The sequence below is a fragment of the Oryzias latipes genome, chromosome 1, assembly GCF_053564925.1.
Source record: "Oryzias latipes strain Hd-rR chromosome 1, Olatipes_Hd-rR_3.1".
Lineage (NCBI taxonomy): Eukaryota > Metazoa > Chordata > Actinopteri > Beloniformes > Adrianichthyidae > Oryzias > Oryzias latipes.
This window is the reverse complement of record NC_136237.1, coordinates 37,787,657-37,806,855: the sequence shown is the minus strand read 5'-3', so window position 1 is coordinate 37,806,855 and position 19,199 is coordinate 37,787,657. Positions and strand designations below refer to the sequence as shown.

General features: G+C 38.7%; 1 protein-coding gene across 15 annotated transcripts in view; it reads right to left on the bottom strand.

The window, feature by feature from the left end:
* The window catches only part of tenm3 (teneurin transmembrane protein 3), a 709,086-nt gene that overhangs the window by 226,686 nt on the left and 463,201 nt on the right, over window positions 1-19,199 (bottom strand). For all 15 annotated transcript variants that reach the window (XM_078946824.1, XM_078946819.1, XM_078946845.1 and 12 more), the window contains 4 exons: window positions 16,034-16,156; window positions 11,873-11,993; window positions 8,947-9,017; window positions 4,205-4,492 (listed from right to left, as the gene is read on the bottom strand). In XM_078946824.1, the coding sequence (XP_078802950.1) occupies window positions 4,205-4,492; window positions 8,947-9,017; window positions 11,873-11,993; window positions 16,034-16,136 (583 nt within the window). In that variant the 5' untranslated portion in view covers window positions 16,137-16,156. The remainder of the gene's footprint in view (window positions 1-4,204; window positions 4,493-8,946; window positions 9,018-11,872; window positions 11,994-16,033; window positions 16,157-19,199) is intronic.

The window sequence follows — 19,199 nt, the reverse complement described above, 5'->3', positions numbered from 1 at the left end:
TGCAGATGCAGTAACAAAAGGTTGCTTTAAGAAGGACTTTGGTGGGTTTGCCCTTAACTTGTTTGGACTTTATTTTATCTGCCTCTTATGTTATAAATATATTTTCGATTTCAACTGAAAAAAAACATGAACGGAACACTTTTGTTTTATTTTCCACTTATACAAATCAACAATTTCTCTCAAATATCTGTTCTGGGATGTTCTTGGATGTATGGCCTCAGGATCTAATCACAGGGTCTCTATGCATTTTATCGGGGCAAGTCTAAAGGTTGATTTTCACTGGTCCACCTGTGGTGCATCGTCGTTGTGTTGCATTGACAAAATGGCGACACGCCTATGTCATATCTGCGTCTTACAACTGTCTCTCCGCTATGAAACGCAAGCAAGCTTTACAAAGGAGTTCAATTTCTAGTCAGGTCCGGGGATTCAAAGTCAAAACTTCTGTTGTACTTTCAAAATAGAAGTTTTTATTTTATATTTAAGGTGACATTCCCACAGGATAACGCACGTTAACACTGCAGATCACACTGGCGTCCATTTTCGCCATGGACAACAAAGGTTCAAATTTTTTTTGGAAGACAACATAATTTAGGACACGAAAGATACATTTTACAAGGTCACAGTGAGGAAGGAGAGGGCATAAGATCGCACTGCTTACGTTTTGGATGAGCGAAGGGAGTGGGACAAACTACTTGACATGATGGTGGCTGTACAAACCCTTTCATCAGGAGCAAGGGGAATGAACCGGAGACCCAACAGTGTGGACAAATATGAATCTGGTGCACACCTGTGAAATAATCATGCTGTCTAATCAGCATCTTGGATGGATTATCTCAGTAAAGAAGAAGGGCTCGCTATCAAAGATTTGGACAGATTTGTGAACAGTATTTAAGAGAAATTGTTATTTTAGCGATTAATTTATTATTTTTTATTTTAATTTACGTTTTGACATGTCAATTAAAAAACGTACCTTTTTAGAATGGCATTTAATGCTCAGTAGTTGGTGGCATTTTCTTTTCTTTTTGTTCTTTGTAACCATCCATCCACCCATCCGTCCGTCCGTTCATTCATTCATTCATTCGTTCATTTTGTGTTTGTAGAAAATGTGTCAGATCTTTGAGTTCATCTCGTGACAAATGGGATGCATATGAATGCAACACTTTTGTGTTTTTGTTCAGTGTAATGCACTTTGGTACTGGATGACTACGGCTTCTTTAAAATGCCGTTTATAGTTCTGCATTTTTGTATTACTATACTTTAGGTTCAGTGAGGTCAAATTGTTTCAGCAAAATAAAGAAGTTAGCTATCTAATTTACAGGCTAAAATGCTTGTATGTTGAAGGAAAAAGTGAGAGTGTTTGCTGCAGCAAACCTAAAAAAGTCTTTGAACATTCTGTGCTGCTTCAACAGTGTATTCTCAGCGGGAAAGCAGTTGTTGTCCATTATTTTTTTGCTATTTATGCAACATTTCACTTTGTAAAGTCAGCTCCAATGCTTTCCACACATTTTCTTCAATTTACTTTATTCTGTTCTAAAAACAATCACATAAAAAAAAAAAAAGACTTCACAGCAGGCGTATAAACTATTGCCAGAACACTGAATAGCCAACACTTCCTCAAAATTAGACTGGTGAAGACTGTCAGGGATGAAGAGTCAAGGAGTGTTCCTGGGCACGGCAACCTTCTCCGGTCAAAACTGAAGTGGTGCTTCATGTTGAAGGCTACACCTTTCGTCTCATTCTGGCTCAGACTCATAATGTCTGTATGAAGCTCGGGGGCAAATGTATTGAACTGTCAGGTGCTGGACATATTAAAAAAACAAGAGCAGCTAAAAAAGACCTTTGGAGTCTGATCCCTCTTCTCCTTGAAGCTTGTGATCCTTTCACACTATTCTGATAATATTCTGCAGAGCTTTTTATTTTTTTTTTTTTGCCTTCTCGCTTTTAATCTTCTAAATCATTTCCGTCCATTCTTCCAAACTCTTTTCATTTCATTGTTTGGTAGCTTTTTTGGGTCACTGGTTTATTGTGTCTTATTAGTTGGGAAGCACTTCAATATTCCTGTGGGGATGGTGTTCTCCCCAAAGTAATGTGCGTCTATGTCTGTCACACACTCCTGGCACGGACTTCCCATCTATGTGGCTTTCAGCATACAAGTCAAAGAGCAACCTCAGAGATTATTAACAACATTTCAGTGTCAGAACACTTTTGGCAGCTTTTTGTTAAGAATTACCACAATGGCAATAGCAATGCTCCCTTAACCAACCTCCAAGGAATTTCAAATTAGAGGATCAGCAGGGCTGCATGTCTGCTTGGTGACTGCAGAGAAATCAAATAATGCATTTTGTGGACAAACTTTTAAAAAAAGTAAATAGTTTAGGACGAAGAGAGGCATACTGTGCAAATAAGAACCCTTAAGCTGTTGAGTTTAATAAATGTGAGCAGTTGGGTCGTGGTTGAAGATGTATACTGATTACGTACTTCCCCTACCTGCTCCCTCTCAAAATTAAGAGAAATGTCGCTTTCAGTTAAAGACGCACTGGGCAGTTTTTCTCACCTTCACTGTTTTACACCTTTCCTTTATCTCACCTTTTTTTGTACCCATGACAGTATTTTATTAATACATTAATTGCCATGTTTTAAGATTTTATTGTTTCATTTTTGCTCTCTTATGGTCGCATTTACTCAAGCTGTTCGCCTGTTTTGTGTTTCTTTTTTCATCTACAGTACATTTAAGGCATCAACTTGAGGCAACCTTCATATAAAAAATTAATGATACCAGACATTTATGATATTAATTTGTTTCTGACCTGGACATGTCTATATAGTGCACTTTACAATACAAATTGACATTCACTTATGAATTATCATATCACGTTCAATCACCAAATTCACCACCATTCAACAACAAAGGCTCATAAACTATAAAGTTGTAAGTTTATTATCTGTTTTATCTTGTCATGATTGCTATTCATGTGCTTAAAAAATAAATAAAAATAAAGCCTTTGTCGTGAAACTATCTCTGTATAATTTCAGTTGAACTGAGTTAATTTTGCAGAACTCATGACATCAAATGTAAAAATTATATTCTTTTACAGCTAAAACCTTAAAACCAAAGAGCAAACCTGAAGTTATGCACAACCGGTTTACCAGTTAAAAAAGGTTTACACTAAATCTTCTTCAAATCTTGGGGAAAATGTAACTTTTAGTAAAAACCAAGGGATGCACAATTTACTAAAACAGCTGCACAGTGATCAGATCAGGGAGCGATGGAATCTATCAACACTGATTGTTCAGAAGGTGCAACAAATTTAAAAAAACACAGCGATTAAACTAATCAGGTTAGGTAGAGCTCACAAATATCTGAACTAAATTAGTTTCTAATTCATTAACCAGTAATTGTATATCTAACCCCACGCTTACAACCAAATGCAGCTGAGAGCAGCTGTGGAAACTTAAGCCTTTTAGGACGCCCACACAAATACACACAGAGACACAAAATTGTGTTTTTAAAAGTCAATTAGCCTCCTGAAAATGTGATGACTACACAACTTTAGAGATGCTCAGTTTCCTCCAGAGCACTGATTTCTACAGCAACATGTCATTTAATAAAAGCACAAATAAAGTAATATTGAAAATACAGTGACTCAGCAGTTACCCGCGGTTAATTAAAGCATCACTTCCTAATGAAAATAAGTGAGCGATTATGTTTAGCCAGTTTAATGAAAACATTGTACATTTCATTATGTGTGTCTGTGTGAAGGTAAGATACAAAGGAGGTCCATGGTGAGAATGCACCTGTTTGGGACAGCTACCCAGAGGATTGGACCTCCTACAATCCTGATAAGAAACAACACACCCACACACACATGGACACACAAACTACAAGCACTACAATCTTCTGACTTGGACTTTAAGTGGAGGCTTTTCAGTCGGTTTTCTACCCCTGTATCTGAGCAGATGTTAGGAAAATACCACTAAATCAAAGTTGTACAACGTTTTTGAGTCAAAAAATGTACATTTCTGGTTGTCTCTTTAAAAAGACTATGACACAACCTAGAGACAAAATCTTAAACCATTGAGGTGTTGTTCTTATTCTTTTGCACAAGTAAATAATTTGTAAAAAAAAACAAATAAACACAAAGAAACAGAATCTAAACGAAGAGTAAGGAAATTCCAAAAAACACAAACACAAACGTTTTCCTACCATTGTCGCTGTCTGACTTGTTCTCGTGTTCCGTGTCTGTAAGAGTCAGCACTGAGTTGGAGCGGCTGGACAGGCAGGAACTTCTCCCCGACGATTTGCCCAAACCCCCTCGGCCCCACAACCTCATGGCACGTTCTGGTGACATCACAGCCTGGCTGTCTGGATCTGTGTCCTGGGCGGTACCCACGGAGAAGCCACGGTGGGGAAGGCCAATATCAGAGCAGAATGCCAGGCCACGACGTGGCGGCGGCTCACAGATCCCAAGCTGACGGAGACTGAAGTGCTGTCCTGTCACACAAAACAGTGGCACATTTCTTATTTATCAACATGTCCTACATTGGATTGCCTTCAGTCAAAAGGTCACTAAATTAAGTCAATTTAAATAGATTTTTAAACATTAATAACAGTAAACACTGGAAAATATTCTTCTAAAAAGTGAGTTTAAACCTCTAAAGCAAATTGTTGGGGCTAGAAATGAAGTATGACATTTTGAATATTTTTTTAACGGCGGATTTGGGCCTATAGCTCTTTTATGAGTATGGATAGAGACCTACAATATTTACTTACTGGATGTCATTTGCTATATAAAAATCCCAAAAAGAGCAAACCCTACTAAAGAGAAATGGAAGTCAAGTTTACTCCACAACCATGAACCAAAGTGTAAAGCTCTATTTTAAAAGAGAACAATTTCATGAATTACTTAGGCCTGTTTAAGTAGAGTCAACGTGCATAAATCTTGAACGTACCAGATCAAAAATCTCTGTTTTATAAGAAATAAATAAAAACATTTGAAGTGAGATAATTGGTCTAAGACAGGCATGTCCAAAGTCCGGCCCATGGACCAACAGGAATCTGCTTTCAGATTTCCACTAGCATGCAGGCTCCTGACAAAAAAATGACTTGATTTTGATCATAAGTTATTGTGAACGTTGGGCAACAACCTGTGGCTACTTGATCTTCAAAGCCTCAAAAGCCAAATGAAAGGAACAGATTTCTTTTGTTTTTGTCATCAAAATGACAATGGTTTGTATTTCTGAATAAGATAACTTTTTGTGTTATTTTCTTCTTCACATGAATGCTGGTCACACATTTTTCCCTTACCAAATCCCGGCCTTGCTAAACATTTGGAAACACCTGGAGGCACGTTAACGTTGGGATGGGGGTCATCTGGACCCCACAAGATAGCACAAGGGTTAAAGAGGTAGCTCCGTGGGCGGAGTTAGAACATTTTTATGGGGGGAGGGGGGCAAAAGGCTTTGGAGCGGTGGCAAAACATCGGAGGGAAAGCCATTATAAATGAAAGAATCAAAAATACGCATTTCTAACAGTTTTATTATTGTTTTAATTTCCTTTAAAAATATTGCTTTTGTCATTTTTTAATGCTTAAAAATGTTTTTATTAATAATTTCTTAATTTTTGTCAACAATGATAATAAGGCCGAATCCGAATTCCACCCCTACTCCCCCATCCCTCCAATTGTAGGGGCATTTGGAGGGATGGGTGGTGCCCTAAATAGTTTGTTGAACCCTGTTGAAAAGGAAAAACATTCCAACCGTTAGCTTTGTGTAGCTCACAAAACCAAACATATGAACCTGAGCATGCACAGGTGACCTGGTTGTTACAAGAAACATTTCAGCTGTGAAAAACTGTATTAATATTAAGATAAAAATAACAGAGGCAAATCTACGACAAAGCCCTCCTTGACGTCACACTTGGATTTGGGAAAGAAATAAAAAGTTGGGGTAGGAATTCTTCCCTGACAATTCACTCAAGACTGGGTATGGATCATGATATTTTCACCAGAAGCTTCTCAAACTTGACTTTGCAGTCCAGCTGTGCTTTGAAGTTTTCTGCTGTATAAGAAAGAAAAAAAAATAAAAATCCTCCAACCTTTATGACTGTGTGAGCTGTAACGGGACTGAAACCAGCAGAAAGTCCCAGAACATTTCTAAATTATTTAAATACACAATAGTACAGAAGCCTTTGGAAGACAATTATGCAAGAGCCAGGCTGATCATGATTTAGCAGAATTAGCTAATTGAATATACTGCTTTTAATGATAAATCATTTGATCTTTCTGTGTTTTTATTAATCATTACTTCATTTGTATGAAGCCAGTTTAAAATAAACACATATTGAATTAGCCTAATTTATCAGGCTTGAAAAGTGAATGTGAAATGGTCAAACTACCTCAATTAAAATGAATATACATGTAGAAATTAACACAATGTAGCTCCTTTTATAAAAAGGGATTTTATATGAGCTGTATATAATTGATGACACAACAAGAGATAATGAAAATTGCTGTCCAATTAAAAGTTAAATTCATTTTAAATGAGATCCAATTAGGACATCAGTGAAAACCAATTTGATAAGGTGATTGAGTAATTATGATTTTGCATTACTTAAATATTGACTCTCCTGTAATTTTTCTGTGTGTGTGTGAGGGGGGGGATTAATGCTCTGCATTTAAACATTTTTCTTTAAAATGTTCATTTGCTCTGATTTTTTTTCTTGTTTGAATGAAACTTCAATAAGTCACTTTCATCAGGTCTTTATCCCTTTGAGTCAGGAATTTGATTTCACTGTACTAATTTTCTAATGTCCTTGAAATTTTGATTTCCTATTCCTTTCATTGAATTACTCAAATGTACTGACCGGAAAAATGGAAGCAGAAAGGTAGATGTTCCAATCTGTATCACCTTTAACCAAAGATAAGTCCTCTGAATGTCTTTTTTTGTGAATGCACAAGACTCTTGAATCCATTTACAAATAGTTTTACATACTTAATAAAAGCAGTGTACACATACTTTTATAGATACTTCAGAGAAGGCCCGCGTCATAATAGTTCCACCACTGTGTTTTTCTACAAAATTCACAAACTTTCTTCACTTGCGAACCAACTTTTACGAGCTAGAGCAACATGTAACATCTCAGAAAGCCTTCAACGTTATTTTATGAGTTTCACTGAATAGAAACCGTTTAAAATCTAAAATCTGGAATTCGTCAGTCCAAATCTGGAATTCATCACAGCAAAATTCTTAATTCAAACTCAAAAGCGGTTTAAATGTATAAATAATCTGTTAATGTGTTCTCTCAGCTAACAGCACACAATCCTCCAGTTACATAGTGTTTTTTTTATATAAAAGTAGAATAATTTTCAGTATTTTTTCATGTATTCTTAAAAAAATCTTGTAAACTGCCTTATGGTAACCAGAAAAGTTTAGGAGGAGGAAACTGGGTGAGTGGAACAGTTCCTTCTAGCACTTCAGAACTTAATTGATCCTTTTGACTCCTCAACCCTTTAGGCTTTGGCAAATGATATCATCAACAATTTTTGCATTTCTTTTGTCCCCAAGTACATACCACACCTCTGGCAAGAACTGCAAAGGGTGCTAGAGATAAATTTGCTCCCTTTCCCTTTCAGGCTAAATTCCCAACAGTGGTGGGTCGAAAAGGCTTGGGAAGTAGCAGAAAGGGCTGTTCCTGTCAAACTGGGGCAACAATTCTTCCATTCTGAAAATTCCTGGCACTCATTAGAAGAGGTAAAAATGATCTGCACTTTCGTATATCAACTGGAGTCTTTGTTAGTTTACTATAAATACTGACGTTTTTGACGACAGCATTAAATTTGGAAGGTTGTTTTACTTCTTCTTGCACTTCCTTTGGATTTCTTTGAGGACCCCTCAACTCATGGAGCAGAATTTAAGAATCAGAAAATTTAAAAAAGGTAATTACAACAGTCAAAGAAAGACAACATGGGTTTTTGAAAGTAAAGATCACATAAGTTCAAAGTTTGGATTTAAAACAGCTTTCACAATTGACGTTACATTTATTTAACAACGTTTTTATCATTTGGTTTGTTATTTTGTGAAGTTTGTGTCCTCAAGTTAACATCAAACTGTGTTGTGATACGGGTTTATATTCATAAAATTGAATTGATTCAAAGGGAGACGAACAGTAGAAAGACAGAGAACTCTATAAAGAGGATTCAACTCCAATACTGCATTATCTCAAATTGGGGACATGCTGTTAGCCTGATTAAATACTCCATGACTTTAGGTAAAAAAACCTCAAAATTAACTGCCTGATATCAACAGCATGTTCTTACCTTTCATTTCTCACTCATGTTGCTAAAATTACCATAACAGGATGTTCGTAAAAATAAGAACATATTGAGAAAGTCAGGAAAAACTTTGAGCTTTTTTGTTTTCGGCGTAGTTTTGCTTCATTTTCTTTCAGATCCAATAAATGTTGATCACAAAAAAGCCAACTGTGTTTTGTCATGTTCATCTGCTAACTATCAAGTCAAAAATTCATGAGATATTCCCGTTCCAAAAGCTCTGGGGGTTTTGCAGAAAACAAAAACAAAAATGAGAAGATTTTTCTCTAATATCACACCAAAGCATTCGTACCGACGGATGTGGTGAACAGAATTCGGTAGTTTTTCAAAATAAAACTTCCTTTAGTATCAGAAAATAAAATAAAAGGAAATGATCTCAGTTGGAGGGTGTTGGAGACCACGGCTTCAGATGCTCACATTTGGTAAATGTAGATTTGTAAACATCTTCAAGAACTTTGGGTGGAACTTTTCATGTCTACTGCAAATAAAGATATTGAACGTCTGTTTTCTTCACTCTCTATTAAACATTTAAGTGAAATGCATCAGGGTCTTATTGCTTCGTATAGAAAAACTACAACAAAAACAGAAGACATAACTTCTTGTGAGCAGAAACACTCACCTTGCCTGCTGTAATCATCCTGCTCACGGTGAACCATGTCTTTGTGTCCCTTGGTAGTGCCGTATAGTAACCTGTTCAAAACAAGAGCAAAACTCCCTTATTTCTGTCACTAAAACTCAATGTGTCAGAAAAAAAAACAAAAAACAATTGCTTAATGGCCTGCACTTACAGCATTTCAGCTTCGGCCGGACTGAACCTTAGATCAAGATTCTAATTACACGTTCACTTGCATTAAAAGTACAAATGCTTCTAACACTGTCTGAGTGAGATTGCATTAATGCATTAAAAACATTAACTTTGACAGCACTATTAGTAACCAAACAGGCCTCTGCTGCATCTCTTTCCCACAAACACTTTGACACATTATTGCAGGAAAACCTAGTTAGTAGTGATTTTCGGCGGCCCAGAGCAAACACACAGAAAGCCATTTAGCCAGAGGCAGAATTTAACTCAAATTAATCATGATTGGCCAAAGACACTCTATGACTTCAGTTTCAGTCAAATAAATCTTTCAAGGTACAATAATATGAATTAAAAGGAAAAAAAGTAAAGTAGTGTTCATTGGAACTAAGACTTTAAAATTTAAGTTTTCCAATTACAATGTTCTCTCACTATAAGATTTGTGGATATTTTACAGTGCAATTTTTGCATGATTTTTTCTTTTTTTCTTCTTTTCTGCTTCCTGATTGGCTGTAGAGGATTGTAAATCAGTCTCTTCCATCCTAAGTCTCCTGTACAGAATTCACTTTTACATTTTACTCTACATAGCCTTTTAAGTTTTGTAACTTTAAATAGTATTTTACATTTTTCCTTTACATTGTATTTTTGTTTTTTTACTTTAAAAGGTCTTTTAAAGTTTTTTAACTTTAAATAGTAGTAACAGTGGGCGGTTTTGTATCAAGAAACAGATTTACTCGACTTAGGAAACAATTTTTATTTTATTTATTTATTTATTCTTTTAACTTGTCCTGTCCAACAGCTGGCAAACAGATGAGAGTTGAAGTCCTCTTGTGTTGGACATATTTTTTTTACAACAGGGGTTATGTATCTTCTGACAAACCAGAGGTATATTTGAATAAACCCCTTTTGTAATCGAGGCTGAACTTTATTCATTTTAATTATATTTGAGAATCTTTTGTGTTGGACCGGCGGAAAAGAAAAAGGAGGGAGGAAGAGTGAAGGATGTTAGAGAGGGTGGGGAAAGGAGGGTGTTCTTACTGCCCGCACGGTAGGAACTAGAAAACAACCGCCCCCCGGCCGATCACATCCACCAAGAACCAGCAGGACCGCCACGGGGGCCCTCAAAGCCAGAGTGCAGGGGGGCATGGGGAGACAGAGAGTGCAAGCTCCAGTCACACCAGGAGAGCAGCCGGGAGGGCCCAACATGGGGCCCCGCCCAAGAAGAGCGCCCACAGCCCCAGACGAACACCTCACCACCACCCAGGAGTTCTGGGCATCCCCCCACCCCGGGTAGGGTGCTAAAAGGACAGCTGCTGCTTGCTGGCAGTGATGTCCAAACATCCTAACATGCCTAAGGTGCAATTAAAACCGAGAGGGGGGGGCTATTCCATGCGGCAACCATGGGAGGGGGACCACTGCAAAGTAGCTCCTCCCCCCAAGGTTCATCACAGGCTGACCCTCCCCCCTCTCACCCTAATAAGAGATTATATGAGGAAGAGGGTAAGTCGGGGACAGCTAGTAGACTGCCCCCGGTGGTCAAACAGCTGCCCCCCCCCCTCAGTATAGGGCTCAGCCCAGGGGTCCCATCCCTCGAAACGCTGACCCCTCAGGCCCCACACCACCCACCCCACACAGAGAGAGAGGAGCCATAAAGCGCCACCCCCATGGAGCAAGCCCAGGCCCCCGCCCCCAGGAGAGCTCTGGTCAGACCTCGACGGGACCGAGGCAGCCAACCAACCGGGGCGACCGCCGATTGCTTCAGCGAAGACCCCAACCCGAAAAGTTTTATTTGACTTATTTACATAGAATCTTCAAGACAAATTGATCTACGTTGTTGTCTTACTCAAGGAAGATTTATGGTCTAGAAATTAGGATAGCTTGACTGTTGTAGCTTCCAAAATCTATTTGTGAGGAGAAAGAGTAGGAATATACAAAGTATAAGGAGTATAAATATACAGTTCTTTTCAGACATAATTTCTCCAATTACCAGAGTAATTTTTTTATGTTTAAGTTTTTGCACTTTTTAGACAAAAAGGGCATGACATCACGACTTATTTTAGGAAATCTGATCAAGACAAATTCTAATGGTTCTATTAGCAGATTTTCTCCCTTTAATCAAGATAAAAACATCTTTTATTTTATTATTTATTATTTTCATTACTTCTTTTTGGACAAACATTTTTTTCCAATGAATAAGAGAAACTTGCTGTTACTTGTTGGTTCTAAGTGCATAAATATTTTTATTTTATTTGGTCCAGCTGAACTCGCATAACTAAAAGACCACATTTGCACAGTGCTTTTGCCGGCTCTGCATGTCAGCCCACAGAAGTGTTGGGATGGTGAACAGATGGTCCCGCCCACACCGACTGTGGTTCTGTTTAAGGTGGGAAACAAGGCAGACAAGAGCCGACTCATGGGCCTCACTGTGGAGAGGAAAAACAGCGTTGCCTCCAGAAGCCCTCAGCGTCTTTAGCAGCGTGCAACCTTTGCCTGTCACTTTGAAGTGACAGAGCTTCCCAGATGAATTGCTGCACTCCCTCTGCCCCCCTGAAGTCCTTTCCTGAACAGGACACGAGCTTCATTTCATAAATGGGTTCAATTAGCTGCACCTGTCTGCGGGTGAGGATTCCAAACGACGGTTTATTGGATAAAGTCCATCTGTCCCAGAAAAGTCCTTTGAAAGTTCAATAAATATAGAGCAGGACTTCTGAGTCAAAGTGAAACATGATAAAGATGCAGCTCTCACCTGGTCTGGTCCTGGTGCTGATCGAAGGCCCTGAGCGTTTCGCTGGATGAGTAGGACTTCTGAGTGGGGACTCGGAGACCCTGGGAGCCGATCACACACTCCTCGCTGTCCACCGATGAGCCTGACAACAACAACACATGTATGGAAGATGTAAACAACTGGCAAATTGTTGAGGGCAGCAAGCGGGCACCCTAAAAATAATGATCCCCTTTAAAATATTGCTAACCTGTAATTTTGTTTTGATAAAATGTTACTTTCACCCCGACCACCATTAATCCTGCAATTTTGAAAAACGCAAGGTTTTATTTGTGCAATGTGCCCACAATAGCCTCAGTATGGTGGTGTATCAGTGAGTTTTTTAATGCAACAGTGTAAACAGAAACTTTAGAGAAACATTAAATACATAAATCCCTGAGGTATTATTTCATGACAACTTCAGATTCAGTTTATAAAAATTTCACTTGGTTAAAAAAAGGTTGCATTAAAGATGTGACACAAAAAGCAAATTAAAAGTGGGTAGCTGGGCTTAAAGTGTAAAATGCAACAACTTTGGACTGTTTAGTGACTGAAATGCTTCCCTTATGCTACCTGACTTTTCTTCTTCTTTTCTTTTTAAAGCCATCTTTTACCTGTGTTTTAAAATGTTTGAGCTCGTTTCATTGAGTTTTATCTGCAGCAGCTTGAATTATTTCTCTGGTTTTATCTTGTTTCAACATTCTGAAGCACTTTGAAATGTGATATAAATGAAGATTTATTAACTTGACTTACTTCCTTTAAGAAAAACAAGGATTTTCCACAGAAAGTTCAATCTTCCATTTTTTATTTATTTTTATTTCATAAAAAGATATTGTAGTAATTAAAGAAAAAAAATCTTTTCAACCCACTTTTTCTTCTTCGACCATATTCTATTTATTTTGAAACCCTTGTGCTATCCTAGGCACTTTAACATTGGGAATGGGGTCATCTAGACCCACTAGACAGTGCACTGAATCTTTTTTCTTCAATGATTTGTGATCTTCACTGGTGTCCATGGATTACATGAAATCTTTCCACCTTTATCCACCTTTGTCATGGTAGGGAGAACACGTCAAAGTAAGGGTGGGGTCATCTAAGATAGCACAAGGGTTAAATGTGTTATACAAAAATAATAAATAAAAAAACCTCTGTATGTTTATGAAAAATATCTTTTAGAAATCCAACGACACAATCTTCCCTCTTAAAAGAGTTTTTAATATATATTTTAGGAAAATACAATGTAAAGGAGGAATAAAGTAATAGTACTAATTTAGAGCAACTATGTTTTCATTTATTTATTTATTTATCATTGTATCAGTATAGTTCCAAAAATCCTTATGGTGTTTGTATCAAAGTACTTGCAGCTAAAGTTATGTTTCACTAAAATATACATTACAGAAAGTTTTCTGAAAAGGTTTAGTTTTTTAACACATAAAATGTGGTTCTTTTTAGGTGATGTGTGCACAGGAATATAAACACAAAATTAAAAAAATTATATAAAAAAAAAAGACAAGAAAAATATCTAAACTTCGTTGCCTTTAAATTGTTTCTGCTTGCATCAAATTCCAGGAGCAAAAGGTGTGTGAAGAGGAGTGTTTTCCTGGAAAGCAGCACATCTTTGTGTGCGAGTTTCTGTCTGTGCTGCAGGGACTCTCTTGTAATTTGGTCACGCTCTTGTGTAACGAGAAACAAAATGAACTTAAACATTTGTGTCTCTGATAACAACATTATTCAAATGTCTGACATGAAGGTGCAAATCAGCGTGTTCATTAGGCAAATGAATGTCTGTAACAGAAACTGGTGAGGCAATTTTAACAAGGCAGCCAACAGGACGACTCGTCCCTCCTTCATAACAGCGCAACTATTTGTAGAGCAGAATACAGGTGCCTGTTCCTGGAAACATTTTGTCAGCAGTTAGGAAGCCTCAGGCCAGTTAGAGAAATCCCCCAAGATTTGTTTCTACTACACAAAGGACTACTGCAAGCACAATTTTTTAATAAGCTGTCTTGTTGGCTCTATATTTTTTCTTCCACATTTATTTTGCCTTTGGCAGTTTAGAAATTTCCACTCCTAAAGTTAATTTTTAGAAAAAGAAAACTTTTGATTAAGACATTATTGCAGACATTCTGCTGATGGTTTTGGCAAAGAGAAAACTATAAATGAAAAAAACAGATCCAACAGTTTAGGTATATTTATCTATTTTCTTTAAAATAATTTTTAGTTCTTTTCCAAAAAAATGTGTAGGTAAGCAACTAGTGTTGGGACCTTTTGGCATTGTGACCCTTGGACTGGAAGACCATCCTTTATCTGTTGTAACATATTTTAAAAAGAGTATCTGCACATTTAAACTTGAGGTTGCTAATATTATATAACACACAGTAGACTTGTAAACAGAGACTGAGGCTTCAGTTACTTTGCGTAAAGACCAACTCTGACTAAATTTTGGTGTTTTTGGTGTTCTTAGCATGTTCTTGAAGTATTTTAATCATAATGGATGACATATATAAGGGAAATTCAGCTTAAAACTGCATCTCTTAGTTTTACTTTATTAAATCATTGTAAACCAGGAGAGATGAAAAAATATCATTTGAAAAAGAGCTTTATCTGTTGAGTAGAAAATATGCCGGGTGGGCCACAAGCTTCCTGCCTGATGCATCCATGAACGTCTCGGTTTTCTTTGTCTGAGCTGGCATCTGGATCTCAATTGTCCGGCCGGTTAGCTTCAATGTTGCAAGCCATTTTTGTTGCACTGCTAATCTTAGATTGGGGGTGAGAAGGGCTGTAAGCTAGTGGGAAAGCTTGTAAACAGACACCTCTCAGCAAGAGGAAGAGGAAAGGTCATGGTGTTACTCTGCGCCAACAATTTCGCCCACTCTCTGGTCTCCCATAGATAACTCCATGACTTAGGGGGTGGGGTGCCTCACTGCTCCTTGTCTGTCTGCCGTGGTTTGGGGGTGGGGGTCGGTGGTTTCCGGTGCCCGGTGGGGGGCGGCAGGGACTCCGCTTGTCGGGGGGTTGGGTCCGTTGCCTGGGTGGAGCAGGCTGGGGTGCTGCACGGTCTTCTGGGCTTGGGTGGGGGGTTGGGGAGGTTGAGTGGTGGTCTGGCTTGACTTGGGGGGATGGTCATTTTGCCCTTTGCTGGGGGGGTTTGCAGGGGGCCCTGTTCGGGGGGATCCAGTGGCGCTGGATGAGCTGCCCATCTGCACCTGGGGCTGGGGTCACTCCTTCCCTGGCTCTGGGGCGGGGTGGGGGAACCCTCTTGGGGCCCGCAGTCGCTCTAGGCGACACCTACCACTGATGCGGGCTTGTTGGCCCTGTCCTGAGGGGGAGAGGGGGGCTGCCTAGGAGAGGGGGAGAGTCAACTATCGGTACGGGACCTTGGAGGTTTGACGGGTTGGGTTCTTCGGCTTGGCTGCCTCGGTCCTGTTAAAGCCTGACCAGAGCTCTTCCGGGGATGGTGCTTTCTGGCTCCTCCCTCTCTGTGTGGGATGGGTGGTGTGGGGCCTGGGGGGTCGGCGCTTCGGGGATGAGACCCCTGGGTCTGAGGGTACCTGAGCTCTGTGCTGGGGGAGCCGTGGGACGGCTGTTTGACCACCGGGGGACAGTCTACCAGCTGTCCCCGACTTGCCTTCTTTCTCATATAATCTATTATCAGGATGATGGGGGGTGTCAGCCTGCGATTTACCTTGAGGGTAGGAGCTACTTGGTAGTGGTCCCCCTCCCATGGTTGACGTATGGACGCAGCACTTTATGCTGCGTCATAGTGTTACCCCCCCCCTATATTCACCCTCCTTTCCCCCCCTCTCTAATATCTCTCTCTCTTCCTCCCTCCTTTTCTTTTCCTTCCGGTCCAACACAAAAGATTTTCAAATATGATTAAAATGAATAAAGTTTGGCATCGATTACAAAAGGGGTTTATTCAGACATACCTCTGGTTTGTCAGAAGCTTCATAACCCCTGTTGTTAAAGTAAAATATGTCAACACAAGAGGCCTTTAGCTCTCATCTGTTTGCCCAGCTATTGGACAGGACCAGTTAAAAATAAACATATAAATAAAAAATAAAATAAAATGTCAACATTGTAACTTATATGACTAAAACCATGACTGTCTCAATGTTGTGTAGGGACAAAGAAAGTGCATCCTACCAGTATACCGAGCTTCCTTATCCTTCCGGCTCTTGGTGAGTGAGCAGTATGGACGTCGCTCTTTCACTTCCATAATGATTTTGCTCGTGCAGCTGGCAAACATACAGGCATGCTGTTGTACATCTGCACACACAGAGAAGGAAGTAGAGAGAAGAACAGGATGAGTATGAGACATACTGTATGGAAAGCTAAATGCATCCTCTAATAAGGCTACTCGACGGTCAAGTATTTGCAGAGAAAGGCCCAAATTCCTCGTCTAAATGACAAACAATTAGAGCACAGTCTGCTTCAAATGACATTACATGTTCTCTCCAGAAGGCTTTGCGTGTGTTTATATGTTTAGCTGAAAACTTTAACGTGGCTCCCAGCTGTTCCTTTGCAGAAGCTTTTTATTACACAACAGCACAAGCTTAGCCTCGAGGTAGACGATTTGGGGTATTTTCAACAATCGTTCTAGGAGGTCGTTCTTATTTGTTTGTTGCTGAAATTGTTTTCCATATTTCCTCAGCAAACAGCATTCACTTCCAAACAGGCAGATCTGTTATACAGGGATGAGGTCATGACTATATTTAACTTCGTGCACTAATTTCCAGGCAGAGAACAAAACAACAACAAAGAAAATTGCTTTTGGATGCCCCCTCTCAATCTGTCACAGAGAAACAGAGTTTGTAGGATGCATACTGAGCTCAAGCCAACCAAAAATAAAAAGCATGGCTCTTCAGTCACATATAAATGAAACGGAGGGCATACTCTGCAAATGATTTCAACATAATTATAAAACGAGAAAGAGGAACGGCTATTTTTACTGTTTACCTATCTTACACTTAATGATAGATATACGTCTGGCAAAACTCAAAGAGACTTGTTACCACTGTGTTGCATCATCCTAGATGTTAGCCAGAAGCTCGGGGGCTTAAACATTAAACAGACATAGATACTGATCTGTTCAGGACCACCCTTATGCTTTATATTGCTTTTAATATTTATCAAATATCTCCAGAGGCTTCATCTTGTCTATATATCAGAAGGTTTTTTTTTCGCAGCTCAACTAGATTGTGTGCAATTTTTTGACACAAGTAAATTGTTACACATTTAAAAAACATAAAAATGTGTGACTTTTTTTTTTTTTTCAAATAATAGATTAAATGAAACTGCCATATGCTTAAGTCCCCTCGTATCCTTTGTTGTTACGTGAGGAAATATGAAATTAAATCAGGTGAAATACGATTTTAAATAGACTCTGTTGAGGTTGAAACTCCAAAACCCTTTTTCAACATTACATGTGCATTAAAAAAAGGCTACTTTCACGTCTTGCTAAATAGATTGAACCATAACATGCAGTAAATGGTACCTAGAGAATTTTCAGTAACTTTCATTGACCTGCACTGGTGTAGTTCAGAAATATGTCTGTGAGGCTGTGAATCCTCTAGAATGACGTTCATTGTTCTGTCAAAATGACCAAAGATCTTCTGCTAAAAATCTGTTAGTTTGATTACAGCATATGCCTTTCTAGTATTCTGTTATACGTCTTTGTCTAAACGGCCCCTTCACAACAAGTCGTCCCCGCTCCGAATGTTGATGCGTGCCGATGCCATCACAGATGAAGACTTTTGCAGCTTTTCTGAAAACAGCATGGGTGGTCTTTGTCATCTTTGGCAAACCTAACGTCTGTTTCTCCCAAAAGCTGAAATGTGGACTCATGTGACCAGAGAACACATGGCCACTGTCTCTCTATCCATCTCAGTCTTCTCCAAAAGGTGCCGCGGTAACACGAGCTTTGACAGAACTTGAAAATTGTGTCAGTATTGTGCAAGGATATGTTTTACTACCAATAAATTCTACATCACAAACCAATGATTAAGGTTATGATAACAAATTAAAATTAGAAATTTAGAAGCATGAAGCCTATTCTAAAACACTATAGCCAATGGTTTTCTTTAAATACAGACTCCAATAAAAATTGTCTTTTTGGTGTTTTTAACAAGTTTTTGTGGCGTTTTTCTGATGATGAAGACATATAATAGGAAAATTAAACTTAGCTCCCTGCTCCGCTCTATTCCTATGCATCCACTTGTAGATGCACTTGTAGACTTGTAATAAATCCATTTTTGTTGCACCAGTAATGCTAGGTTAAGGATGTGAGGAGCTGTAAACTGGCGGGCGAGCATGCAAAAACATTGGTGACAGGAAGTGGGGGCGGACTTACTTTACCCCAGCGGTTCCGCCCAAATCTAGGCAAATTTCCAACAAACTACTGCAGCAACTAGCAACTACTGCTATGTCCTAGATAATGACACAGGTCTGCTGAGATCAGTTCATAGCTTACAAAAAAAAAAAGAAATTACTTGCAGATCCAAAATAAGGAAATGTAGTTGCACGTTTTGTTTGTACTCGTTTAGAATGTATTAATTGAATAAATATGCACCCCTGTTTTGCTGCAAATGATGCTTTAAGAAGATACATTTTTGTTCTGGGTGAAATATTTTAAGACTTTGCAAGATTTCGTTAGGTTTATAATGTTTTATCATCATCTACTTTTATTTTTTAATATGCATTGAGACTGCTGCCACCATGAGCCAAATACAGAAAATTGGCAGGGTGGACAAAAATGTAAAAGATTAAGTGAGTTTACAAAGAATAAATCAGAAAATGCAGTTGTACAAAAGCACTGATTGTCTTTAATTTAGACAGGTGTGTGTGCATGTTTTTGCAGCTGCATGTGTGACTCTCTTTTTTCTTTGTAATAATGATGCAGGTAGCTTAATTGAACCATCTGGCATTAAGTGAATGTAAACAAACCTAAAATTGAGAGCATGTGGCAGAAAAATCCTCCTCCCCCATGAAAAGTCTGTTATTAACCGACACGATGATGCCCGGTCACTTTTTCCTTGTGCTGGCAAATAAATGTATGTAAGCTAATCTGCTGAAGTGCACTAAAATACAAAGAAGTGGGCAGTGTGCATAAATTATTATTTGCTGTGTATCTAACAGCAAGTGAGACAACTCCTTTGTAAGGCCACAATATTTCAGCATAATCCACTGCATGAACTACATGAAATCATTGACGCGTGCAGCATAGATCAACACATTTCTGCTGCTTTTGTCATCGACGCAAGTGATGACTTGAGATGCAAACTACAAGAACACTTTGGAAAAAAACTTTTCT